General features: G+C 44.6%; 2 protein-coding genes across 7 annotated transcripts in view; one reads left to right on the top strand and one right to left on the bottom strand.

The window, feature by feature from the left end:
* UBE2R2 (ubiquitin conjugating enzyme E2 R2) overlaps positions 1 to 16,192 on the top strand; it is a 114,546-nt gene extending 98,354 nt beyond the window's left edge. Inside the window, exons 3-5 of the mRNA XM_047754499.1 lie at positions 461 to 558; positions 13,248 to 13,382; positions 15,833 to 16,192. Coding sequence (XP_047610455.1) covers positions 461 to 558; positions 13,248 to 13,382; positions 15,833 to 16,052 — 453 coding nt within the window. The 3' untranslated portion in view covers positions 16,053 to 16,192. The remainder of the gene's footprint in view (positions 1 to 460; positions 559 to 13,247; positions 13,383 to 15,832) is intronic.
* Positions 16,193 to 20,629: 4,437 nt separating this feature from the next.
* UBAP2 (ubiquitin associated protein 2) overlaps positions 20,630 to 27,373 on the bottom strand; it is a 137,251-nt gene continuing 130,507 nt past the window's right edge. For 5 of the 6 annotated variants that reach the window (XM_047754486.1, XM_047754487.1, XM_047754488.1 and 2 more), the window contains 10 exons: positions 26,421 to 26,616; positions 25,735 to 25,826; positions 25,447 to 25,494; positions 23,078 to 23,156; positions 22,680 to 22,885; positions 22,309 to 22,408; positions 22,119 to 22,226; positions 21,912 to 21,979; positions 21,631 to 21,825; positions 20,630 to 21,549 (listed from right to left, as the gene is read on the bottom strand). In XM_047754486.1, coding sequence (XP_047610442.1) covers positions 21,454 to 21,549; positions 21,631 to 21,825; positions 21,912 to 21,979; positions 22,119 to 22,226; positions 22,309 to 22,408; positions 22,680 to 22,885; positions 23,078 to 23,156; positions 25,447 to 25,494; positions 25,735 to 25,826; positions 26,421 to 26,616 — 1,188 coding nt within the window. In that variant the 3' untranslated portion in view covers positions 20,630 to 21,453. Of the gene's footprint in view, positions 21,550 to 21,630; positions 21,826 to 21,911; positions 21,980 to 22,118; positions 22,227 to 22,308; positions 22,409 to 22,679; positions 22,886 to 23,077; positions 23,157 to 25,446; positions 25,495 to 25,734; positions 25,827 to 26,420; positions 26,617 to 27,373 lie in introns of those variants that run through there. The other variant, XM_047754489.1, reaches the window with a different exon arrangement.

Below are 27,373 nucleotides of genomic sequence, written 5' to 3'. Positions count from 1 at the left end.
TTGACATAGTGGGTTTTTTTGTGTTTTTTTTTAATCTTTGGCTGCCCCAAGGCATTTGGAGTTTCCAGGCCAGGGTTCAGATCTTAGCCACTGTTGTGACCACAGCTGCAGCAACACTGGATCCTTAACCCACTATGCTGGTCCAGGGATCAAACCTATGTCCCAGTGCTCCCAAGACACCGCTGATCCTGTTGTGCCACAGTAGAAACTCCAGTCTTTTTTTTTTTTTTTTTCTTAATTAAGAGTTGTATTTTGGAGATTGGTCAAAATGAATATTTATAATATAAAAATGTTTAATTCTTCTTTGCCATTGATTCCAAACATATAGAAAAAGCAGTATTTTTCTCTCTAATGCTAAGAAAACAAATTTTCTAGGAATAAAATAAAATTTTAGCAGAACTGATACTTTTTACTCTCATTTTTTTAGTATTTTACTAAATGTGATATTCGTGTCTCGTAGAATGGAGATGTATGCATTTCAATTCTTCATCCGCCGGTAGATGACCCACAGAGTGGAGAACTGCCCTCTGAAAGGTGGAATCCTACTCAAAATGTCAGGTAAGGAATTACATAAGGAATAATCAGGTTTTTAGGTGGCTCATAAGATTGGATATTATCTTTTAATAAGTACAAAAGAATCCTTTCTGTGTTTGGTTGTTTTGTCTTCTGCTAGAGGTTTAGTACATGATTTTAAAGAATTGTATTTGGAGGGTAATAATGCATATGTTACTCATTTCTCTGTGTTTACTATGGAAGAATTTTCTACTCTGAATTCTTATATCATCTAAGTTCTGTCTTGCTGCTTTGGATTTCATGACTTCATGTCTGGATTGGTTGCTTCCTTATCCTAGGAGTATTATTACTCTTCACTGAAAAGTCTTAGTCTCTGCAAACTAAAATTTGACTTTGAATAATACATTTTAATAGAGCTGTCATTATCTTTTGTTTTTTTCTTCATTTTTTTTTATGAATGTGGATGTTTCTTATGATTTGGAAGGCTTATATATTTTTCATGATTTCCTTTGATTACTCATCTGGATCGATCTATCATGGATGGATATTTAATCGTCTGTTTCTTCAGTAGTAGTCTATATGTTCAGGAGTTAGTTACACAACCGTTAAAAGAATTTCGAAAAACCAGTACTCTGTTACATGTTTTTGGTTTTGTTTTGTTTTTTTCTACTTTTTAGGGCTGCAACTTGTGGCACATGGAGGTTCCCAGGCTAGGAGTCAAATCAGAGCTACAGCTGCTGGCCTACGCCACAGCCACAGCAACAGCAACATCAGATCCAAGCTGCATCTGCAGTCTACACCACAGCTCATGGCAAACGCCAGATCCTTAACTCAGTGATCAGCCAGGGATTGAACCCTCAACCTCATGGTTCCTAGTCAGATTTGTTTCTGCTGCACCACAACGGGAACTCCAGTTGTATGTTTTTATGTGCATTGTTTTACATCACAAAATTAAATTTAAAAATACATTTTTTTCTTTACATTCACATTGCCATTATATTTTCCCTTCTGAGTTTTGTTTTTTTTTTTTGTCTTTTTGCCATTTCTTTGGCCACTCCCGAGGCATATGGAGGTTCCCAGGCTAGGGATCGAATCGGAGCCATAGCTTCTGGCCTACGCCAGAGCCACAACAACTCAGGATCTGAACTGTGTCTGCAACCTATGCTGCAGCTCACGGCAACGCCGGATCCTTAACCCACTGAGCAAGGCCAGGGATCGAACCCGCAACCTCATGATTCCTAGTCGGATTTGTTAACCACTGAGCCACGACGGGAACTCCCCCTCCCTTCTGAGTTTTATTTATTTACTTTTTTCTTTTTTTAAGGGCCACACCTGCAGCATGTGGAAATTCCCAGGCTAGGGGTTGAAGCTGAGCTTCAGCTGCTGGCGTACACCACAGCCATAGCAATGTCGGATCCAAGCCAAGCCTGCAACCTACACTACGTCCACACCACAGCTCACGGCAGATCCTTAACCCACTGAGTGAGGTCAGGGATCGAACCCGTATCCTCATGGATTGTAGTTGGGTTCATTATTGCTAAGCCACAATGGAAACTCCCTTGAGTTTTATTCTAATACTTGAAATGTTTGTGTTTGATTATTATATTAGTATTATCATATATTATTACTTACAATAGTTTCCACAACAAACCCTGTAAATGGTCTTTAATTGCTTGTGATAAGGCTCTAGTTAAACATATTTCTATATTGAATTATTAATATACAGTTGATTAAAAATACAAGTATATTATACTTTTGATATGTTCTTTTTACATTTAGTAATTATTAGAAATGCATTTTTTTTTTCCCACTGTACAGCAAGGGGGTCAGGTTATCCTTACATGTATATATTACAGTTACATTTTTCCCCCAAGAAATGCATTTTTAATCTGATAGATAATTGTCCTCAGTCCATGTATCCCTGAATAATTGTTACATTGCTAGAATGAGGCAGAATATAGCTTCAATTTTATATACATACATATACATGTATGTGAATAATATAACTATACTAATACGTATATTCTTGTGTGCATATGTATAGATACACATATGGACACACAAGGAGATATATATATATATATATATATATATATATATATATATATATATATATATATATTAGATGCAGGGATTAAGAAACTTTACATGTGATGCCAATGGAATAAAATTTTTAGGGCAGTGTAACGAAATCTTTTTAATTCCTTTGGAGTATTTGGCACAAATCACATTGTAATCTGTTGTCGGTCTTCTAAAAATATAATTTTATGGATGTATAATTACCATACCGTAGAGTTCTCCCATTTAAAATACATAGTTCAGGAGTTCTCCTTGTAGCTGAGCAAATACGGGTTCATTCTCTGACCTCACTCAGTGGGTTAAGGATCCACCATCGCCGCAAGCTGTGGTGTAGGTCACAGATGTAGCAGAGATCCAGTGTTGCTGTGGCGCAGGCCAGCAGCTACAGCTCTGATTCGAAGCCTGGGAACTTCCATATGCTGCAGGTGTGGCTACAAGAAAGGAGAGAAGGATGCACAGAAAGACAGATAGCAGCTATAAGAAAGATAGGTAGGTAGATAGATACATGAAATAATTCTTTTTAAATATACTCAGAGTTGTACAACTATCACCACATTTTAGAACATTTTGACAACCCCTAAAGAAACTATTACCATTTATATTCCATTACCCCCTCAACCTTTGTATCCACTCCAGGTAACCATAGCCTTAGGAAACTGCCAGGTAAATCCTGTCTGTATGGATTTACCTATTCTGAACATTACATATGAATAGAGTCATAATATGTAGTATTTTGTGACTGGCTTTAACTTAGAATAATGTTTCCAAGGTTTATCCTTATTGAAGCATATATCAATGTTTTTATTCCTTTATATATTTCTTTTTCCTGAATAATATTTCATTGAATGCCTATACTACAGTTTATCTACTCACCAGTGGATGAACATTTGGGTTTTTCCACTTTCTGGCTATTATGAATAATGCTACTGTGAACATTGTGTACAAGTCTTTATGTGTATTGTATAGTTTCATTTTCTTGGACACATACCTGGAAATGGAATTGCTGGGTCATATGGTAACTTGCTGTTTAACTTTCTAAGGAACCGACAGACTGTCCAACATGGCTGCACTAAATAGTACAGTCCCACCAGCACTGTGTGAGAATTCCAGTTTCTCCACATCTTGTTAACACTTGCTAGTTTGGATGTTTTTTATTATAGCCACCCCAGTGGGGGGACATGGTCTTCTCATTGTAGTTTTGTCATGAATATGTGTTTTGTCTTGTTTTTTTGGCCACACCTGTGGCATGATGAAGTTCCCAGGCCAGGGATTGAATATAGCAGGGACCCGAGCCACAACAGTGACAACACCAGATCCTTACACCGCTGAGCCACTAGGGAACTTCATGAATGTGTTTTGTTTTCTTTTTTAAATAACTTTCAAAATTAGATTTTCAGAAAAATTGTGAAGAAAGTACAGATAGATCCCATATATTCCCACACCTGCCAGTTTTCTCTTTTATTAACATCTGACATTAGTGTGCTTTATTTATTACAATTAGTGAACCAGTATTAATACATTATTATTTAGTAATGTTCATACCTTTCCTTAGTTTTTACCTGATGTCATTTTTCTGCTCTAGGGGTCTCCATGTATGAAAGATAACATATTATATTTAGTAGGCATTTCTCCTCACGCAGCTGTGACAGCTTTTTGGACTTGCCTATTTTTTTAGATGACCTTGACAATTTTTAGGAGCACTGATCAGGTGTTTTTGTAGCATGCCCTCCAACTGGAATTTTTCTGTTTTTTCTGCTTATTACATCAGAGTTATGAGTACTAGGGAGGAACACATGCAGATAAAATACATTTTCATCATGTTGTATCAAGGGTGCATACGGTCAGTATGACACTCCTGATGTTCACATTCATTGCCTGGCTGAGACTTTTTTTAGGGCTTCTCCACTGTAAAGTTATTCCTTTCCAAAAACCTTGCCATTCTGTTTTCTTTGGAAAGAAGGAAAGTCATAGGTGCAGCCCACACTAAAGGAATGGGGCACCATACTCCCTTGGGGCTGATACCTGTATAAATTATTTCAAGTTCTTCTGCATGGAAGATTAATCTACTCTCCCCCTTTTATTAATTCAGTCATTTTTAATCATTTTAATGATCCGGAAGGTAGTAACTTGATTAGAATCTCCACTTTTGTCAAGAATAGAGAATTGGGGAGTTCCCATCATGGCTCAGTGTAAATGAATCTTACTAGTATCCACGAAGATGCAGGTTCGATCCCTGGCCTCGCTCAGTGGGTTAAGAATCCAGCGTTGCCATGGCTGTGGCATAGGCCAGCAGCTACAACTGTGATTGGACCCCTAGCTAGGGAACCTCCACATGCCATGGGTGCAGCCCTAAAACAAAAACAAAAACAAATTGGAAGCTTCCTAATGTGCACAAGTTTTTAACCTGTAATAACCAAGTTATATATTTGCTTCTCACTTACTGGGAAGTGTATACCAAAAAATCTATTTAGGACATAGCAGATGACTATAGATTATGCTCACTCATTTCTTTAGGTACTTTTGTTCCATCCAGTGTACTTAGAAAGGATTGAGAAAATAGATATATTTTGGATTTCATCACATCTTGCCAGTATATATTTTTAATCAGAAAAAAGTGACCCCTCTTTTTAATTCAAATAAATGCGTTGATATACTTCATCTTGATAAACATGCCTCTGAGTAATTCTCAGATCATGCATAGAGACTTGCCATAACTTTATTATGCCTATGAAATAAGGAATCACCATGTATTCCTTATACTTTCTACTTTAATGGACTCTCCCTCAGAGATGATGCATTTCTTAATAATAATAGGATGAAATTAGTGAATTCATTTTAATAAAAATAAAATTCCAGTAACCCTAGTCTTTATATATCTGAATTATTATACTCAGCCACATAGCAAAATACTCCTTTGTTTTTAAAACAAGAAAAACAGTCAGCTCTGTGTGTAAATTTCTCTTTGTTTTGTACTTCTGATGTTTCATCACTACTGGGCAATGCACTATAGGAGCGTGTGGGAGGTATGCATTTCTTGTAAAGGGCAATTGTGGAAAGGGAGTTTAGAAAAGAGAACTGATAGGATACTTCATAAACCTCCAGGGGCATGTTTATATTAGTTTTGAAACCATTGCTTTACATAGGAGCTTTTATGATTATTAGCAAAATTAGTGTATTTCCACTTCTTCATGCCCTCATATCCCCACACATAATTGTTACCTGATTATTTGTACCTTCAACTTTACTTACGCATACTCCCCATCTTTTAACTTTTAAATATTATTGTTTCTTTATTGTCAGAGTTATAACATTTATAATCTGTACTTTTCTGTAACATAATCCTAGTTTTTAAAATTCTTATTTCTGGTGTTAAATGAATTCACTGTTTACTGCCCATTATTTTACTTCCTTTGATCTATTAATTGGCTGAAATTTGTCCATTAGTAATTTCTCAAAGAATTGCTCCTAGGAGCTGTATTCCATTCCCCAAGTTCTTACATGTTCAGAACGTTAAATGCTTGTGTATTTGGGAGTTTGCGTGTGTGTTTACCATTATACTTCACATGACAGTTTTTGACCAGACATAAGATTTCGGGATCATGCTTTGCTTCCTTGAATATATTATGGGCATTACTCTGCTGTTTATCGTTGCTGTGGAAAAGTTTGTTTACCCTATTTCTCTTTTTCATTCTATATAATTGTTTTAAGAGGTTAGTATGCTTTCAAAAGAAATACATTGTTTTATCAATATAATTAAGCTGACAATGTAGAGAAAAGGTTTTAATTATTTTCGGAAGATTTGTTGAAAAATTGGACCAGAAGTGCAGAGTCATTCTTTAAGTTTGATTTTGGTGCTTGTTTATCAAGGCAAGTTAAAACCCTAAAGTGGAAGAAGTGGTAGCTCTAAGGTGTTAGTGATTCTTGCTTTTGGAGATTGATGTTGAATCAAATGCTTCGCACACCACTACCCAAACAAGATTTCTCTCATTGCATTTTCCTGCTGCCTGGATAGATAATCTGTTACCATTACCCATGGGAATTCAAAATTTATACCTTTACTTCTGTGTAAATACAGACTGTATTCACTCCCCCCCCCCAATGGCCTATTTCTCTCTTTATTTATTTTTGTCTTTTTGCCTTTTTCTAGAGCCGAACCCACGGCATATGGAGGTTCCCAGGCTAGGGGTCTAATTGGAGCTACAGCTACCGGCCTACGCCAGAGCCACAGCAACGTGGGATCTGAGCCGCATCTGCAACCTACACCACAACTCATGGCAACACCGGATCCTTAACCTACTGAGCAAGGCCAGGGACCAAACCTGAAACTTCATGGTTCCTAGTCAGATTCATTAACCACTGAGCCACTATGGGAACTCCCTATTTCTCATTTAATCCATTTAGAGGCAGGAAACTTTTTCCATATTAAAATGCTGTCTAAAACTACTTTGGCCACTTTGGGTACCAGCCTCATTTTTTTTTCCCTCTTTCTCTAGGTCCTCAGGTTGCCTGACTCCCAGTTTAAATGCATTCCCTGGACTTTGCCTCAGGGATCGTCTCCCCTGCTTTTATGCTTTTTGGTTTAGAAGCTTTACAATCAGAACCTGGTTATTTTCAGATTGCCCCTCTGATCTTATTCCATGACTTTAAAAATGTATTTGCGGAGTTCCCGTCGTGGCGCAGTGGTTAACGAATCCAACTAGGAACCATGAGGTTGTGGGTTCGGTCCCTGCCCTTGCTCAGTGGGTTAACGATCCGGCGTTGCCGTGAGCTGTGGTGTAGGTTGCAGACGCGGCTCGGATCCCGAGTTGCTGTGGCTCTGGCGTAGGCCAGTGGCTGCAGCTCCCATTAGACTCCCCTAGCCTGGGAACCTCCATATGCCGAGGGAGCGGCCCAAGAAATAGCAACAACAACAACAACAACAAAAAAAGAAGAAAAAAAAAGACCAAAAAAAAAATGTATTTGCATTGGAAATCATTAGTTACCTTCTTGGACCTTTTTGTTTCTTAGTTCCATGTAATCATTGGATGATTCTTCAATGTGTTTTTGAGGTGGGAGAGTGAATGGAGAGTTTGGTGTTGATGGATTTCTAGGAGGACCTAGAGTGTTTTGAATGCCTTGTGGAACCTCATGTGCCGAGAACTCTGAAAAGTCAGGAAAGCACTACCTAATGTAGAACTCTTTTCCTTTCCCAGTTGGTTTCTCTGTTATTTGTTTTGCGAGAAGGGGGTTCTAGTTAATTATACGTACTTTCTGTAGGTCATGTATGGCACTGAACTAAGTGTGGCACATGAGGTTCCACAAGAGGCAAGATATGAGGTGCCAAAGATATCCCTGATATCCTTTGGGGGCTAAATTGTCCAGAGTCAGTAGTTGTCCAGCTAATGGTTCTAAGCTCCATATCCAGTTTATTATGGCTGTGGCAAGACAGCAGTGGAGGTGGCATAAAGTTCAGTTCAACCCATTGTACGGTCTTTTTTATTTTTGTTTATTTATTTATTTTTGCTTTTCAGGGCTGCTCCCTTGGCATGTAGAAGTTCCCAGGCCAGGGGTCAAATTGGAGCCACAGCTGCTGGCCTGCACCACAGCTTACAGCAATGCCAGCAATGCCTTAACCCACTGAGAAGGCCAGGGATCGAACCCACATCCTTATGGATCCTGGTCAGGTTTGCTACCTCTTGAGCCACGATGGGAACTCTCATGTTGTAGGGTATTGACTGCTGCATGGCACTGTTACCTGAAAGTTGTTTTTTGTTCACATAATATTTGGACTTATCCATGATTGCCTGTACTAATCTTTCATTTAGCACCTCAGTAAACATATTTAGAAATGAAGTTTTATGTAGAACACTTTTTTTAACTTGAATAACAGTTCTTTTTGAGAGCCTAAGTCAATTTCTATAACTAGACCTAGTGAATAGTTGAGAGTTGGCCCAAGGGGAAAACAAGAAAAACATGGTTTTACTACAATTATAGGGTTCCAGAGCATCAGCCCGCTAGTTTCCACTAATACCTTAGTAATTCTCCTCTTCTTAGAGGAAACTAGGATACTTTTTCTGGAAGAAGGGGTACAGAGGCCTATCCTCAGATGTCTGGGATTAAGTTTAGGGGACTGAGAGTTCCTTATGGAAGTGAGAAATTTTGAGGAGTCGGGTTTAGTCAGCAAAAAAATGAAGTTGGGAGGGTTGTGGCTCATGATGCTGCCACATGCATCTGATTAGGAGCCCACAGCACCATGCATCTTCTTAGTAGAAGAAACAAAATGTGCCATTATCCACACTGTCTAGAACTAAGTGGGAGCTTTCTAGGGTGGGGTTCTCAGACAGTTGCAGTAGAATTGATAAGTGCTTTCTCTGAGACACCACCCCCAGAACTACCTGCCATACCTTCTGCAGGCTCTTGGACAAGAAAGTAGTTTTTGGTAGGATTTTGCTTTCCTTTGAAGGATGGATAACAGTGTTTTCTTTGCCACTGTGAAGCTACAGCATAGGACCAGTTTTATGGATCCACTCCAGAGGCCATGGCTTCATATAGAAGGGTCTCTCAGGAGTAGGGTAGAGGATGTTTCCCTGCCCATCTTCTCTACAACCTGCTCAAAGGACAGGGAGCTAAGGACCACCCCAAGTATTATTAGATGGCAAAGTAGGCAAGGTCAGAGGAAATGGCTATAGCTATGTTATTTCTAGGGCTCCTATAAACCCAGCTCTGGGCTAGAGTGATTTTTTTTTTTTTCTTCCTTGACATTTGCACATTGGATCCCACTGAACTCAGTTTGCTGGTTTCATCCTGTGCAATTGATATATTTTTTGTGTATTTAAAAATTTTCCCTTTTAAACTAAAATATTCTGACATTGTGGTTTTGTGTATTTTAATCTGAGACCCTTGTTCCTGCCATGTGTTCTCAGGGATGTGTCAGTCAGCAGAAGCTCCAGGGACTGCACAGCAGGAACTGTTGTATATTGCTGCTTTATCAGCGTAAAGAAAAACTATTTGTAGTATGTGACCCATTAAGCTACCACATTTTATCTTCTCAGTCATAACAGAATCTTTTGTCACGATATCGTCTATAAATTCCTCCTCTGCCTTGAAAATATAGAACAAGGACTGAGTTTAACTGGGTCATCTTCTGGTGTTACTGATCCATCTTTTTTTGGTGTGGGGGAGGGTGCATACCCACAGCATATGGAAATTCCCAGGCTAGGTGTTGACTTGGAGCTGCAGCTGCCAGCTACACCACAGCCACAGTGGTGTGGGTTCTGAGCCACATTTGTGACCTATGCTGCAGCTTGAGGCAATGTCGGATCCTTATTAAACCATTGAGCAGGGCCAGGTATCAAACCTATGTATGTTTGGATCCTAGTTGGGTTTGTTACTGCTGAGCCACAGTGGGAACTCCCTGATCCATATTTTGAAATGTATAAATGAGAGATTGAAAGAACCCTTCTAGATCAACTAGAAGGGTCAGGCACTGAGCTTCACTTCCCCATACATCAGTTTTTATCATATTAAGGCCTGTAAAACCTAAGAATCTTAAGCTCTCTTACTTTCTATATTTCTGCTTATATTTTAAGAGTCAAGTAAGATGAGGTTTTTTTTTTTTTTTTTTTAAGAATGAATCCTTTCTATCTCACATGCTGCCTGGAGAGTATGTTTATACATTGGAGGGAAAATGCCAATCTCTAATCCCACAAAATTCCAGGTTTCCTGGGAGACCCATTAGCCTGTCATATCTCCCTTTAATGTTTTTCCTCTGGAAAAAAAAATACAGTAAATGAATAAAGATTTTTAAATACTTACCCAAACTAACAACAACAAAATAGCAACCAAAGAAAGAGGTAGGAGTTCCCGTTGTGGCTCAGTGGTAATGAACTTAATATCCATGAGGATACGGGTTTGATCCCTGGCCTTGCTTGGTGGGTTAAAGGATCCGGCAATGCTGAGAGCTGTGGTGTAGGTCAAAGACACGCTCAGATCTGGTGTTGCTGTGGCTGCAGCGTAGGCCAGCAGCTACAGCTCCAATTCATCCCCTAGCCTAGGAACCTCCCCATATGCCGCCATTGTGGCCCTAAAAAGACCAAAAATTAAAAAAAAAAAAAAAAACTGGGGGGGGGGGTAAACGTTGGAATAGCTCTAGGAATAATTGTTTTGAATATTCTACTATTTTGTCTTCCTAGTTCAGTTTTTCCATTCTTTGAAAGTAGGATTAATAATACTTGTAGAGTTGTTTACCATGCTACGGTGTAACACCTGTGTTAAGTTATTTTGGTAGAAGTGCTATATATGATACTGCTTCCCAGTTTTTTACAGTCATGGTACATAGAAAAAATGAGAGTATTTGTAGATCATAATGCAGGAAACTAAAGATGCTCCTTTGGCCAGTTATTGTTCCAGGGGCTTAAGTTGTCCCAAGTTCTGTTCTCCCAACTGCCTGAGGGAATCACACATAATTTACCTATAACCCACTCACAATATACTAGTTGGGAAATTTTGAATAGGAGTATCGCATAATGAATTGCATCAGGAATCTTTGTTAGAGGCGGGGAAAAACGTCTCTATTCTTTTTTGCTCTACATTGGCCTTACTGTTAGGAAGGCTCTCAACACTTGGTGACAGAGATGGCCTCGTGACCTAGGATTTCCCTGGTCTCACAGTTGTCAGCCCAACTGCCTTTCTGCTATTAGTTTATAACCATCATAGTTCCCACCAGGGTTCTGATTGGCCCAGTTTGGTGAAATCCTTTGCCAGCGCTGTGTACCGCTGTGGGTAGGTAAGTTTTTTTTTAATGAAGGTGTGGCATGGTTGGTATTTGAAGGTGTACTAGGAGAAGGAAATTAACCTTGCCAGGACCAGTGGAAAGGATTCCCTGTACAAAAATGACTTTGCTCTCCAGCCAAATGAGGAAGTAAAAACGTTCTGGGCTAATAACCATTATCACAGTCAACTGAAGTTAGTGCCTAATGTTTCTGAAAGCATCATTCACTTTAAAAGTAGTACCTGGTTAGAAGTGAGGTCCTTTTCCTTTTGATGGGCAGGGATGATTCACCGTTTAAGAAAATTTCTTTCTCAATGTGGTATTTTAATAATAAACACAAGATATAAGAAAATTAACTTACTGAAACCACTTGTGGGAAAAATTTCCTAATTCAGTGAATATAATTCATCTAGTCCTGTGTTATCCAGTGTGGAGAGCCACTAACTACATGTGGCTATTTAAACTTAATATTAGAAACTCATTTCTTCAGTTGTGTGGTCTCCTTTTCAAAGTGCTCCATGACCACCTGTGGCTAGTGGTGACCATATTGGATAATACAAATTACACATTTCCATCATTACCAGTGCTGATCTGGTTAAGTTAAACCAATTTGGTTTTATCCTGCTTATTTTTCTAACAGCTTTTTTTTTTTTTTTTCCTGAAGCAGTCCTTATGGAATTTCCTACACACATTTTTCTTTTGCTTCTAAGATACTGTCAGTCTGTTTCCCACTTTTGGCAGTAATGAATTTCTATGAATCTTAGTATAATTACCAAAGAAATCCAGAAGGATGGCGGGGGTGGGGTACAATAAGGAGTTATTCTTAACCTAATAGGAAGGGGGGTATATGTATATGTAAATGGATTTCTTTGAAAGTTTCTTTGTCATAGTCTTGTATAATCACATAACAAAACTCTTTACCCTTTTTAGGAAAAGGTTTCATCAAATCAAACATCTAATTGCCTGGTTCCCTCCCTTTATTTTTTGCTTGGGGCCAGGAGCAAAAGGCTATTTTGCAACAACACAATCTATAACCTCGCACCAATGAGAAAAGGTAGAGAAATTTAATTTTTCCTCCCATGTTTCTCCTTACCTATATGCACATAGCTTTTAGGGGGGAAAAGCCTGGGAACTATTTTGGACAATTTTGGAGCTTACTCAGCTTATTTTGTCTATCTTTATTCCCTGTGATTAAGGTGTCTAGTTTTTATATGTGGATGAAAATTTCCCACAAGATTTCTAAGCCCCAAGAGAGCAGGGATGGCATCTAACTCACTCACTATTGTACATCCAACATCTCACTTGGTGCCTCTGGCACATAGTAAGTGCTTAGTAAATATTTTTGAATCAAGATTCCTATTATTCAGAAACGAATTCTTCCATGTCGAGGCAATTGCTTTTTCTCCTGCTTAATTCTGTCTTGCTTCCCTTAGAGGTATGGAAAAGAAATTATTTTGTATATGATACTGTTTCTTAACTCTTCCCTGCAGGTATGATACAAAATAGATATATGGAGTAGCACCATTTATCCTCTCCCATGAAAAGATTGCCTTCAAGCTAATTTTTTTTTTTTTTGCTTCTGTCTTTTCCTGTTGCACTTGTAATTTTTAAAATACGTTCCAGACCTTCATTTTTTTGTAGATCATAGCCTTTTAAGACAGCACCTTCTACAGAGTTCATGTTTTGCCTTGCAACATGGCCTTTTTGCTAAACTCAGATTCCCTCAGCTTTGTCTCCCAGGTAGCAGCTTATTCCTAGCTTAGCCAGATGGGTACTGAAAAGAAAATTTTGGCACTCTTTCCATTCCCCAGAGGCCTCAAATATGATAGTCTTAAATTTATAACAAAATACTCTTGAATGCTGTGAGTATGAGTATTCGTAGCTGACCCTTTCTTCCTGTTTTTAGGACTATCCTGTTAAGTGTAATCTCCTTGCTTAACGAGCCCAACACCTTCTCCCCAGCCAATGTGGATGCTTCGGTTATGTTCAGGAAATGGAGGGACAGTAAAGGAAAAGACAAAGAATATGCTGAAATCATTAGGTAAGGTGTTTTGTCTTCTGTTTGATTACTTTGTCTTCACATAGTAGAATCAAAGTCCATTTCTCTCAATTGGATTTATTGTTTAGGAAGAGATTTCTGCCTGAGCCTAATGACTTTGGCTTTTGGGAGAAAACACACTAGAAGATAATGCTGTGGCGTATCTGGTTTCCTGGGAACCAAAACTTCCAGGTTCTGAACTAGTCAAGTTTGCAAACTCTTGCTCCTAATCATTTTAGGACATTGTTCTGGACTTTCAGCATGTTCTTTAAGTGTAGCAAACACTCAAGCCCTTCCAGACATTCCAAGTATTTTTACTTTCAAAATTTTTATTACCCTTAGGCCTTTTTGACCATAGCAGCAAGTTTCTTCTGGGTATCATTATCAGCAGTACTAGCATATGGTTTAACAGAGCCCTAGAATAAGAATCAAGAGACTTGGAATCTTCTAACTCTGCCACCCCTCATGTGACCTTTTTATAAATTAACTTTCTGGGATCTTTAATTTACCATCTGAAAAAGGGATAGTGAATACTGATAAAATATACTATAAAAGGGATACTCAATCCTGAATACTCCAGGATTAATTAAGGACAGTTCCAGCACAGTCTGTGTATAGGACTTTTAGTAAGCACTAGAATTTACACAAATCAGGTCCCTCTCTGTATAGTTGACATGGTACTTTGTGATATGAAAAAAAAGGCAGAGAAATGCATGTCATCTGACAGCCGAATAATATAGATGAGACCCTCTCCCTAAATCCAGTCATTTAATGAGATTACAAGGATAGAATCTGGGCATCTATATTTTGGTTCTATTTCAAAGATTGATGAAAGTTTAGACATGAAGTAGAGTGAGGAAGCATTCCCATCTTTCACCTCAAACAGGACTAGAGCCTAATGTTCACGGAAAAGAGGATTTAAGGCACAGTCTGTCTTAGTGAGGAGCTCATAGTTTTGATTGTAAACAAACAAATGACTGTAATATGATCTCTAGAAGCTTACACTAGATGCAGTAGAAGGAATATATAATGCTGTGGAGTTCCTAGGAGAGAGAATGCCTCGTAACCAAGATTTTTTCAGGTAAAAAGAGGAAGGAAAAAGACTCTTCAGAGAGAAACATGTTTGGTAAAACACAGGTGTGAACAGCATGAGAATTGTAAGTAGTTGTACTTGAATGTAAATTCTGATTTAAGAAGTAATGAAATTAAAAGGTACTGAAGTCATAAGGCATTTGGTCCTTAATCTTAGAGGTAATGGAGTGTCACTTAAAGATTTTGGGGAGGGATAATCCTATTTGAGTTCCAGTGTTGACCAGGTGACAAGCATCGGGGTTGATCTGAAAACTAAATTGAAAATACTTCACTTTGGAGATGATGATTTTAGGAACTGAATACTCTTAGTGAGAAGAAAGATGGCAGAAACCAGCTGTGGAGGTGGGCAGTGATAAATGCAGGCTTGTAGAGTTAGGGTTCCTTTGGAACATTAGGATTGAGACATATACTAATATAGGGGTATAGAGTTGAGAAGAGAGGGCTGGGCCCTGATGAATTGCAAACTGTCAGTCAGTATAAAGGGTTAAAACCATGGGAATGGATAAGATGGTTAAGCTTGGAAGCCCCAACATCAGGTGCAAGGCAGCAAGAGTGACTAATGAAATCTAATTAAAGAGGCAGGAGGAGGACAGGGAGAATAGTGGCTTGATGTTTTCTCAAGTCCCCTAAGGGGTCAAATTTTAACTTATTGAAGGAAGCATTAACCTTCATGCATTCAAACAGTCAATATTTGTTACACAGTTGTATGTGTATTCTAGGAACTAAGGAAATAGAATTAGGTAGACAAGTTAGGTTCACACTCAAGGGCAAAGAGAATGACAGAAAAATGAACAATGGAGGAAGATACTAAAAAGGAAAAAAATACTAGATGGTGTTAAGTAGGATATGAATGGCTGCTTTAAATTGGATTGCCAAAACAGGCCTCCTCCAAAGTTCAGATCTGAGTGACAAGAAGCAGGCAACCATATGAAGAGCAAAGAGTAACTGGTCCACACAGAAAAACCCAGAGTGGCCTGAATGTTTTGGAATTGGAGAAAGTAATGGTGGTGAGAAAAAGTAGCAGGCAGGTGGATCCTAAGACTTTTGGATTCTACTCTCAGTAGGAAGATTATTGAGTTGTTGGGGTTGCATTTAGTGTGAGAAGACTAGGCAGAAAAAAATCTCTGAGGTGATTTCTGGCTAATGAGCATTTGAGATCCATGGCTTTAAACAGTTTTCAGTAGGGTTGTACACAACGGGCTAGAATGTTTGGTGCAGTAGAGGGTATTTGTCAGATGCTTTTAGGTAAGTAGGTGACAATTAAAGTTCAAAAACCTGAGTCATAAGGAATCTTGGATTATTCAGGCCAATTATATATACATCTATCATCCAGAGACTTATATAAACTCTCTTACCTTCAGGAAACAGGTTTCAGCCACTAAAGCCGAAGCAGAAAAGGATGGAGTGAAGGTCCCCACAACCCTGGCAGAATATTGCATCAAAACTAAAGTGCCTTCCAATGACAACAGCTCAGATTTGCTTTATGACGACTTGTATGACGACGACATTGATGATGAAGATGAGGAGGAGGAAGATGCCGACTGTTATGATGATGATGATTCTGGGAATGAGGAGTCGTGACGTGCTCCTTCAGTGCCCCTGCACTGCCCTGCCGTCTCAGGCCAAAGGGAGGGGAGCAAGTGGGGACCTAGCAGTGGCCCCTCAGCAAAAGCTATCACGGGGGTGGGGAAATAAACACGGCTCCTGCTGACTCCCCTTAAGGATCTCAGTTTGCTCCTTTTTATGGACCTCTTAATGGAGAGAAAGTAATCCTCCAGAGAATGTCTGAATTCTTGCATTCTTTACCCTTCAATCTCTTTATTGATTTTTTTTTTTCTTTTTCTTTGATCCCAAACTCCTGCCTCACTTCGTCTCTACAAAGCGTTCACAGCAAAACACGTTTGGTCTGTTTTTAGATTCTTGAAGAATTAAATAGTCAAGACGTTTCATAAAGACATTTAAGTGTTTAATGCTGGGAACCCATTGGGAGTTCACAAGTGCTGCATATGCTGGGTAGCAAAAAGAAAAAAAAAAAAGCATAAGAAGCATAAAACCCCCCCAAAACAAACTTTTTTTTTTTAAAGCAAAATTTGCCAAGGTTTAGCTGCTCATTTACCTTAGTGTGTGTGCATTTGTTCAGCCCCATGGTGGTGAATTTTGTTTCTTTCCCTTCTTAAGGCTGGGGCACAGTGGGCATCAGGGACTTTGTGCTGAACCTGATAAAGTATGTTCCTAAGGGCATAGCCCCTTCAGCCTCCAAGAAAACCATCCTGACACAGAGGCCTCAGCTACTTTAGGAGAGAAATCAGATTTTGTTTTTTGAAATTGATTGGGATCTAAAGTCTGAAATAAATATTCATACTTTACATAGAACTGAGCACTTCATTGCTATTTATTTTGAAGGCAGTTATTTTCCCCCCAGGGAATGGGGAGAGAGTGGGATTAGTATGTGTGTGGAGTCTTAGTGATGGAAAGTTAAAATCGCTATGCCAATTTTGGTTGATGCTGCTGGGGGTGAAAATCAAACTACTGGTGACCACTGTTGGAGAGAAAACATCTGTTTTAGTATTTAACATAACCTTTCCCTGAAAGATACACTCTCACCATGAGGATTTTTTTTTTTTTTTAAGTAGTCAGTTTGAATTACTCAGTATTACTACTAGGTGCATGTGTTAAGATTTTGGTTTTCATTGAGCTGCTTATACTGATAGTAACTGTGGATATATGTGAGACATGAGTGACTGGCTCCCGCTTTCCTCATTGGCTGTGACCTGGAGTTTCCTTTTCACTGTTCCCGGGCTGTGGATCACAAGCAGAAGCTGTGCATGGAGCTTTCCCCGGAGATTCTCTGACTCTTCTGGCAGAGCCGAGGGAGCTGACTGCAGGCAGTGTCTGGACAACGATAGATCTTCCTGCCATGTGATTGCTGCCGCCGTGATTCCCCTCAATCGTATGTCACTCCGAACAATACTGAGTCCCGTCAGCCTTCACCAACCAGGAATTTCAGAACTTGGTGATTTCTTGTGGGAGCGGGCTAGTTCAAGGAGGGCAATGTTCTTTCAGTGGGGAAAATTTTGGAGGGAAAATACAGCATAGTTCATATCCCTGTGCGTTAGTATCAACTCCTTTTCTTCAGATGGTACAGTTCAGAACGACGTAAGAGTTGATGAGGGACAGGGGCAGGGTGGAGCCTGGGACAGAGTAGGTGATGCTTATGTCCTTAGTTCCTCCTTCCTTTCTGATCTCAGGGGTTTCATTCGCTCTTCAAACTCTCCAAACATTTGCTAATTCCCCGCAGCCTTGTCTGGACTCTTAGTTTTGGTCTGGTATTAAGTGGGAATGTTTAATGTGCTAAGGTTCACATGGGACAGTGTTGAGCCAGTCCCAGAATCTGTCTAAACTCCACAGGCTATCTGCACCCCTGAATCTAGTGACTCCAGTCAGATTCAGAGAACAGAGTAGATAGCTGTCCTGTGACAGAACACTGAGTGCAAACACACTTAAGTAATACTTTGAGATAACCTGCAAATCTTCTGGACCCCAAAGTCTCCTAATGTTCTGATCGCCCTCACCATCCCTACCCTCCCAACACACACACTCAAGTTTACAGCCAGTAGCTAGGTCTCACTCTATTAGAGCTCTAAAACTAAAGCCTTTCTTTCCCCTTCCTGCACAAGCATTTCTCTCCCAGGGCAGGCCAGACAACTTGGCATTGTGGGAGGTGCTATGCTGCTCAGCCCTGTCCCAGTAGGCCCTGTTGGCCTCTGTTGCACATTGACTCAGGGAGCCAGAGAGCCAGGTGGAGGTCATACCTCTCAGCCCTTTGGGGTGCACAATCAGTCCCCAAAAAGACTGAGATGTGTTGATGAGCTAAGAGGTAGACATCCTAATAGCTCAGACTGACTTGTAAAACCCAGATGCTGGTTCCAGAGCTCTGTCCTGAGAACACAGCCTGTGGCAGAAGACTTGAGCATGTCACTTCTAGTCTTGGGAGTGGAGAGCTCAGGCTCAGGCTACAGTCCTGTGAGTACAGTTGTGATTATTTACTGTAACATGAATTCAGAATCCTGCATTTTTAGGTTCCTTTTGATTCTGATTTGAGGCCTCTGGATGCTCTTTGGGTCTGTGTATTTTGAGGCTGGTGGACAAAGTGTATCATCATGATTCTGCTGTTGCTTCTCACAGTCTTCCTCACTTTCATTTCATATCATTCCAGAGTTCTTTTCTATTAGCCAAACTTTTTTGTAGACCCTTTTGTTCCTCCTCCCTGGTAATTATTTGCTTCTTTATTTGCTGTTGTCCTTTTGTTTAGGACACACCTAGTAAGCGATTGAAGGGGAAAATGTGTAGTTCTCCACTGAAAATTAACTCTCCACCCTTCCTGATTTTTAAAAAGGTTTACATTTACAAAGATTCAGATGCAATTTTCAACTATTCTGAAACCAGCAGGACACACCTGACTTTAATAGTTTTCTTAGCTGAAATTGTAGATGTTTTTCTTCAGTTTAACTTATGAGAAAAGATTACCTGATGCATTTTGTGTTCACCTTCCCCTTTAGTGGTTTATTTTGTCTTTCTCTGCCATCTGTCTACTAATAAAATGTGAAATAAAATATACCTGTATTGCTACTTCCCCCGGGATGACCCTCTTCTTTTGTGTGTGTTAAAATTTAAAGGTGGTTTTAGTATTTCTTCTGTTTTCCTTACAGATTATGCCCAGGGCTCAGCTGAAAAATTAAAACAAATAAAAGCCAAATCTTGCTCACCTGACTTTTTTGATACTCTGCTCAGAATAAACATCCCCAAGTCGTTACTAGCTTTTAAAAAAGGTTATTAAAGATACAGCCACTTGTTAACCTTAATTCTGAAATAGGTCATTGCAGTGAGGGAGGAGTGTTCCACTGCCCTCCTTAGGCAGGGTTTGTCTTCACCATCACTTGTCATCTAACTTCCTGCTCCTAAAAGCAGGGATCACATAATTTAGTAATTCTGTTTCAGTTGTAGACACTTTTCTTAAAGCCAGCCTCCCAAGCTATTGGGAAGACAGCCCTTGACCTACCTGATGAATGACCATTGATTTTGGAGGTCGAAAGCAGGACAAGACTGGCGTTCCCATTGTGCCTCAGCAGTAACAAACCCAAACTAGTGTCCATGAGGACTCGGCTTTGATCCCTGGCCTCGCTCGGTGGGTTAAGGATCCAGTGTTGTCATGAGCTGTGGTGTAGATAGCAGACTCAGCTCAGATCCTGTGTTGCTGTGATGTAGGGCCACTAGCCTGGGAACTTTCATATGACACGAGTGTGGCCCTAGAAAGACCAAAAAAAAAAAAAAAACAAACAGATAAGACTGTGGCCCTGGGCTGATTCTAGACTTGAAACAAGAAGTTGTAGTGCCTAACACCTCAAGGCCCCGAACTAGCTGCCAGGTTGGAACGCCTGCTGGGTTGAGGGTCAGGGACCTAGCTTTGATGTCCTGGGTGGGGGACCTTGGGTAAGTCACCTCACCTGACCATATGCCCCAGGGCTCTTGTTTGACAGACACCCTGATTGTTGGTGGCCCTGGTTCCCTCGGGACTGGTGGCCTGAAATCATGCTGGACTAGCTTAGGGGAAGTCAGAATCCTGGCCAGGTGAATGGTGCCTTGGGACTTCTGGACTTGGTATCACCCTGACCATCATCGTTCCACCACAGCCCCTGTCAAACAAGATCACATTTGGATGATGAAGATCAGAGGAGAGGTTTAGCTGTTCAAACTTATTCTCTCACAGGCCTAGAAGTGTGTTCTCAATTCTTTGTTCCTTTGGAAAATAAATCACCCTGCCCTAATATTCCGGTTGCCAGGACATACCCTGTAAGAGACCCCCTTGTCCCTTAAGTCTGTTAGAGAGTCACAAGAAAAACAAAGGGAACTGCAATAAGCACTGCCTGTGCCCGTCTGGAGGGCTAGCTGTCTCGTCAGATGTATCCTCTACCTTCTCCCTGGATGATGACTGGAGGCAAGGCCGGAGGAGGGCCCAGCAAAGCAACGAAGGCCAGCTGAAGCCCCGTAAACCTGTTCCCAGAAAACTGTGACCACTGAGAGGTCCAGCTTCCCTGGCTCCGTCCTAAAGGTGGCCTCCGCCCTGCACTCTCCCTTAGTCACACCACGCAGAGACCAAGCATGCTCTCAGAACTTTATTAGGTGGAGTTTGGGCAAAAGAGAAAACCTCTCAAACAGTCGTCCGCCTTGTTCAGGACGACCAGAATCGAGGAGACAGGCTTGGAGACGGGCCCTCACTGAGATGAAAGCAAATCTTTGATTTAGAAGGGGAGCCGAATGGCTGAATACCTCTGAGCGCAAATTCAGATTATTTTTAAAATGGTCAGCCAGACGAAGGCAAGTCTCTGGGGATAAGACCAGACCAGAAGCAAAAGTTCCTGTTCTATATGAAGACAACAGGTGCCACTTCCTGGACTGGGGGATGTATCTCTGCTATTCCCAGATCAAGATTTGGTGGAAGGGGGACATGACAAACAACAAAAGGTCCAGGTTCTCAAAAAGAGATGGATAAAGTAATTACACAGGGAAGAAAACGCAAATAATGGTTTACAGGGGAGGGAGATAAGTTGTGATTCTTCATTGGTACCTGACCCCAACTCCCAACCCGCCTCAAACCAGACACTGCCCACCAGGGGGCTGTGTGAAAGGCCTGAAGGCAGAAGGTGGGGAGGGGGTGATTCTGCTACAGCAAGAAGGGGCTTGAGTGAGGGAAGCAGTCCGGCCGTGAGGAGCAGCTGCACCCCACAATCCCCCAAGACGTTTCTCACATTTACAAATACATACATAAATACATTACATACAAGAGCGAGTCTGGGGGCAGGCTCCCCACAGAGGCTCGGCCGACACAGTTACACGTCTCAGGAGCTCTGGGAAGGGGCTCCGGCTCCGTGTGATCTCTCCTGCCCAGGGTAAGACCCACCCAGCCCACCCCACTCTTCAGGGTTCAGTTTGTCCAGTACGGAGAGTTGCCGTAAGCAGGTTTGGAGGCTTGCGACTTGGGCTGCAGGGAGCTGGGCTGGCTGCGCTGGCCGGAGCCACTCTGAGGAGGAGAGAAGGCCGTCAAGGCTGGAGCGGAGCCCCCAGCCCAGGGCAGGATGGCTGCCTCCACCACCGGGCTCACCTGAGCATCCTGCAGGAGGTGGTGGTGTAACAGCTGTGAAGGAGGCTGCTGGTGGGCAGGCAGGATGTGCAAGAAAGGCGGGGGCACGTAACCGGGGGCAGCTCCAGGGGCCAGGGGCCCAGCGGAGCCCAAGGCCGAGGGCAGGCTGAACGGCGGGGGCGGGGTCCCAGCATGAAACCCCTGCTTGTCAAAAGTCTGCAGGGCAGAGACAACCGTGAGGGCCTGCTTGGTGGGACCAGGCACCCCAACCTCCCCTGACTCCCGGGTTGGTCCTCCCTCACCTGAGTCTTGTTGTAGACAGAACCCGTCATATCAGGGAGGCCAGTGGTGCTTGAAGACGCCGACACTCCTAGAAGAAAAGGCACTCATTCCCACGGCAGCTGGTGCCAGTTCCGGCCCCCCACCTCCAGGGCCACGCTGGGGTCACCTCGCCTGAGAAGTGGTCAGGGCAGGACACAACTATCCTGAAAAGGAGGGGCAGACGCTACCTTTGCCGGGCCCAGAGCCTGCAGACTTGTTTTGTGCCTGCGATGATCCACCATAGCCACCCTTGGTGTAGTCCCCAGCTGCTGTCCCCTGGGTCAGGTCGTCATAACCTAGCATGGCAGGTGCAAGAGGACGGGTGAGCTGGGCAAGCCCATCCTGCCCGCGCCTCTCCCTGCCAGGAGCACCCCTCACCTGTGCTGTAGCTGTGCTGGCCATAACCACCGGCCTGTTGGAAAGGGGGCGTGGGGGTGCTGAGGCTCACACCAGGCTGCTTGGCTGAGGCCGGAGGGACCTGGTTGGGGGGCAAGCAGGGGAGGCATCAGGGGAAGAACGGGGCTATGGAACCAGGTCGCCCCAGCTTAGCCTCAGGCAGCAGGTGGCACAACCACTAGGGACCTGTCTCCTGAGTGCAACACACGCTGGACCTAAGAACAGATGGGAAAGTGACCTCGCCCCCAACCTGACTCATCGCTCAAGGCCAGGAGAGACTCTGAGTGGGGACCTATCCCTCCTACCCTGCTTCTGCTCCTTGAAGCTGGGGTCCCCTCCCACCAGATACTCACAAACATGGTGGGCCCATACTGGAAGGCACTGGGCACTCCCGCGTAGTAGGGGAGGCCGGTGTAGCTGTAGCCAGGGGGCAGCGCAGGATTCAGAAAGGGCTGCTGGGCTGTGTGGTGGGCCTGGGACTGGCTCTGCTGAGGCTGAGCCAGCGTGGTGGCAGGCGCAGGGGATGCAGAGTCACCTCGGCCAAACTTTGTGACATCACCTAGGAGGAGAGGAGCACTGATCCAGTCACTGCCCCTTATCCAATCAGGAAAAAAACCCCTGCAAACAGAACAGGTCTGGCTGCCAGCTCAACTACAGGAAGCTGGAGGTCTCTGCAGCCTTCCGCTTCAGTTTCCCGACTTCTGGTATGAGCCCTCGCTCCCACCCCTTTAATCCCTCAAACAAGACTAACCTGAATATGGGTTATTAGTGAGGCTCCCATCTCGACTGGCCAGGGCTGGCGGTGTGGCAAAAGGAATCCCATAGTAATCCTAGGAGACCAGAGAGGCTCCGTCAGCACACCAGCCTTGCCCCACTCCCAGGACGGCAGGCCCTGCAGGCAGCACGGGTCCTCCCGGCACTGCCAGACTACAGGGCCATCGAGTGCACACCTCCAGGGGACAGCACTCAACTCAGAGAATTGCAAACCAACGGGCCCATCAGACCTGCGCACTGTGGCAGCCACAAAGCTTGCAGACACTGACAATCCCTCAGCCTCCCCCGGCAGGCAGAGCCATCGGAGGCCCAATCATGCGCATCCGTTTCTGAATGCCCTGGGCCAAACCTACTCCCACGGCTTCTCCAGTGAGAGGGATTCTGAAAGCAGCTAGGAAAATTAACTGCACAAGTGGGAGCCTGAAAAGAAGGAGTCTAAAGGGTTTACCAGGGGTCAGGGCAGCAATGCCAGGCAGGCACAGGGCAGGTCCTGAACTGGCCTCTCACCACCTACTGCCTTGGCAACACTGCCACCACATAGGAGCAGATGGAGTGTGGGATGCCAAGGGGGCAACAGAGAGTAGAGCTCTGTGGAGAAGGGGAGGCCTGCCCTGACCCTGACTCACCACTTAGGGCCTGGCCAGCCCTGGGCATACCGTCCCCTGGGCCTCTGAACCAAGAGAAAGCCCTCCTGCCCTCCTTGGGAGCAACAGTGTCTAGGAATGACACCCACACTCTCCTGGCCTCCTCCTGAGGAAATCTCCAAGAAACCCATAGCACTCTCAGTCCAGAACCCCAAGAGGAGAGGGGGCGAGGAAGGCACAGTTAGAGGGAACTTAACGGGACAGGCCTAGAGGAAGCCCAGGAGGGGGAGCTCTTTCACAGAAAATCCGAAGGAGGAAATTGGGCACAAAAGTACCAGAGCCTAGAAGATCAAAAAAGAAAAAAGAAAAAAAAGTACTACCAGAGCCTAAAAAATGACCAATCAGGAAAATGAAATGCAGGCTCAAAGGTAACTTCTAAGGCAAAAAATAAATAAATAAATAAATAAATGAAAATAAAATTTTTTTTAAAAATAAAAGGAATATTAAGCAAGATGACTTTCAGGCCTGGGATCCCACTGAGCCACTCCCACTGAGCCAAGCAGGCCCCCCACACAGGCTCATTCAGGACCACCTCCTGCACCCCATCTCTGCTGCCCTGGGGCTCCTGGACCAGGAGCTTCGAGGTTTCATGACTGTCAGGAGAACCAGGGCCACTTCCAGTTTTCCCTGCAAAGCCCCAGGGCTAAGGCATTCCCAAAGACACTAAGTTCTGAGGACCCCCTAGAAATCTGCCATCTGGGCCCTACAGAGACACGGCAAGGACACTCCTGAAGGGAGGCCTGCAGGCACCCGCACAGCAGTGTGACCAGCTGGTGGTCTGCAAAAGCTACCTAGGAACCAGCCTCTGGAAATAGGCCAACAGATCAGAGACTGTCCTGAGAGACGCGAGCTGCAGCCACTGGGCCTGGGAGGAGGGCGTGGTACCCAAAGCTGCCTGCTCCTTGCAGCCAGCCCACGGGGGGTCAGGCAACAGCAAGGGAGAGGGTCTGGGGAGAAAGTCCTTCCCTGGGGAACAGGAAAGACTGTAGCCACTGCAATGGGCAGCGGTGACCAGACAGCCATTTACTCTCCAACAATGTGACGGGCCCTGGTCTGCTGAAGACGATCAGGAGTCTGGGGACCAGGTCATGAGGGGAGTGTAGTGCAGAAGCCCCTCGTGCACTGAAGCCCTGAAAGCAGGGGCCAAAGTGAGAAGGCAAGCCGGGCCTCAGTGAGGCTGCAGCAACTAGAGATCCTGGGGCCACATTCATACCAACAGCGATCAAAGGCCAGGCTCAAAAGGGCCCAAGAGACTGTCAGCTCCAGCTGCTGACTCAAAGCTGCCATCACAAGCATCACTGAGGGCCACCAGCTGCCAAAAACACTGCAGAGCACCTTAGAAAAAGTCTAGGGGCAGGCAAGCAGCTCTATGCCTTATGTTAGATGGTTTTCCTTTTTCTCTTTCTAAAGTGGGGGGCTTGAGGGACAGAAGGACACACATTTAGTAGGGACACTAACTACTGGGGGCCCCGGGTTCCATGGTCTTCAAGTCCCTCGGGCATGAGCACAGGACACTCATCCCCAGGCTACCATGGCGCCAGGCACAGCCTCGAATGTGAGCAGCTTTCTCAGCCGTGGAGCTGAGGGAAGTCCTTAGGCCGAGTGTCCCGAAGGCCAGGCAGGGTGGCAACCAAGGCCAAGCAGGTGGGGCAGGTGGAAGTGCCTAAATGCCCACCCCCACCCCACCCCACATCCCACTCACCATTGGCAGCCGGGACTGCAGCATCTGGAGCTCGTCATAGCCGTAAATCTGTGTTGGGACCAAACAGGCTGTGAGGGGCCACATGCCATCCCCCGGAGGCCCAGGCCCAGGTGGTTGGGAGGCTAGGATACACTCAGCAAGGGACCTGGATGACACCCTGCCTTGACGGTATCTAGACAGAGATGGGCTCAGGGGAGGCTCAGCAGGGACCCAAGGGTGCCAGGGTCCTGCCAGGCGCTGGCCCGAAGCCAGGGGAGCCGGGCAGCCAGGAGCCCCGTGGGCACTCACCGGGTAGGCAGGAAGCAGTCCTCCAGGGCCCACGAGGTACTGGTTGTGCAGCAGGGGAGGCACCCCCTGGGGCAAGTTGGGGGGTGCTTTGCCTGTAAAGGCAAAATTCAAATGGAGGGAAGGGTCCATTGAGCTCACTGTCGCCGCCCTCCCAGACGGGGCCACAGACACGAGGAGGGGGCAGCACCCAGAGATACGAAGCCATGCTAGGGGGTGGGTAGACAAGGCTGGGTCGTCAGAGGGTCCTGGGCCTGGTGACCACACCCACGCCCCCCCCCCACTCCTGAAGGTCACACTGCACTGAGCAAATCCTAACAGAAGGAACAACCCGCCCCCTGAGACCTCAGCTGGCGTGGTGGTGGTGGTGGGTGTTAGTGGGAGGAGGGGACAGGCTGGGTGAGCAGCTTGGCCCACACATACCAACCGGGTCTAGCTGACAGGTGGTCACACAAAGTGACCAAAAAGAGCCCATGAGAACTGCCCCATCGTCTCAGCCCCAGGGACTAACGAGGATGGAAAAGACGGAGCCTGAAGCACACAGGCTGCCAGAAACCCTGTCCGGGGGAGTTCTTCCCCTGGAACCTGACTTCATCAGCCCCCATCAGCACTGGAAGGCCCAGCAGAACAAAGGGAACAAGTGCGGGGGCACAGAGGGGGGACGGGAAGCCGGGCCTCGGGGCACACACCTGAGGTCACCAAGGGCGTGGCCCTGGTACTGCTGCTGGGGGCACTGGCGGCGGTGGCGCCCAGGCAGAGGCTGCTCACTGTGTTCATGCCGCTCGGCAGGCTGAGCCCTGAGGACGTGGCACTCGAGGCAGAGGTGGCTGCCGTGGAGAAGGTGGCTGAGGGCTGGAGGGGAGGGGCGCTCTCCACGCTGGCGTGCTGGTGAGACAAGAAAGCCAGGACACATGGGTCTAGGGACAAGGTCCTGGAGTCCAAGAGGGCCTGGACTGAGGGCTGCAGCTCAAGATGGACTGTGTGCCCACTGCAGCCCTCACACTGCAGCCAGATCAGCCATTGGAACACAATTCACCAGCCGAGGATCAAGACTATTAAAAATTGAGATTTGTGACTAAAAACTCTCCTAAAAATCATTAAAGCTACTCATGCTTTGGTATGTGAAACAAGGCCCAGAAGAAACCCCAAGCAAACCTTGGGTCAGAGGTGAGCACAGAGCACTGTCAGTGAGGCGAGAAGGCAGCCCACAGAAAGAGACGCGGCTCAGCGGGTCCAGCTGGGGCCACAGGCTGCCCAGGTCAGAGCCTCCCGGCTACACTAAAGTCACAGGAGGCAAAAGAGGCCTCTGCTCCAGAACCTACCAGGAAGGGCACGGCCCACTGAGGAAGGAGGGTGAAACCCACAGAAAGCTCTGAGGAGCCTGACTTCCAAGAGCCCCCAGCCACTGCTGACAAGGCCTGAGGAAGGGCTTTGGGGCCTGAGGGCTGTGGGGCAGGTGGAAGAGCCACACCTGTTCTGGCAAAGCGACACTGAAGAGAGAAGAAAAGGCTGTGGAAGCCCAAGACCAGCCTCGAAATCAGAACACGTGCACAACAGAGAACTGGGGGAGAAGCTGAAGAAGCTGGAGGCCCGGGAGAAAGGGGGCTCTGTGTGCTCTGCCTCAGGGCAGAGATGCGCCTCG

Source organism: Phacochoerus africanus, chromosome 12 (genome assembly GCF_016906955.1).
Source record: "Phacochoerus africanus isolate WHEZ1 chromosome 12, ROS_Pafr_v1, whole genome shotgun sequence".
Classification (NCBI taxonomy): Eukaryota; Metazoa; Chordata; class Mammalia; order Artiodactyla; family Suidae; genus Phacochoerus; species Phacochoerus africanus.
The sequence above is the reverse complement of the archived record's forward strand: the minus strand, read 5'-3'. Positions and strand labels throughout refer to the sequence as shown.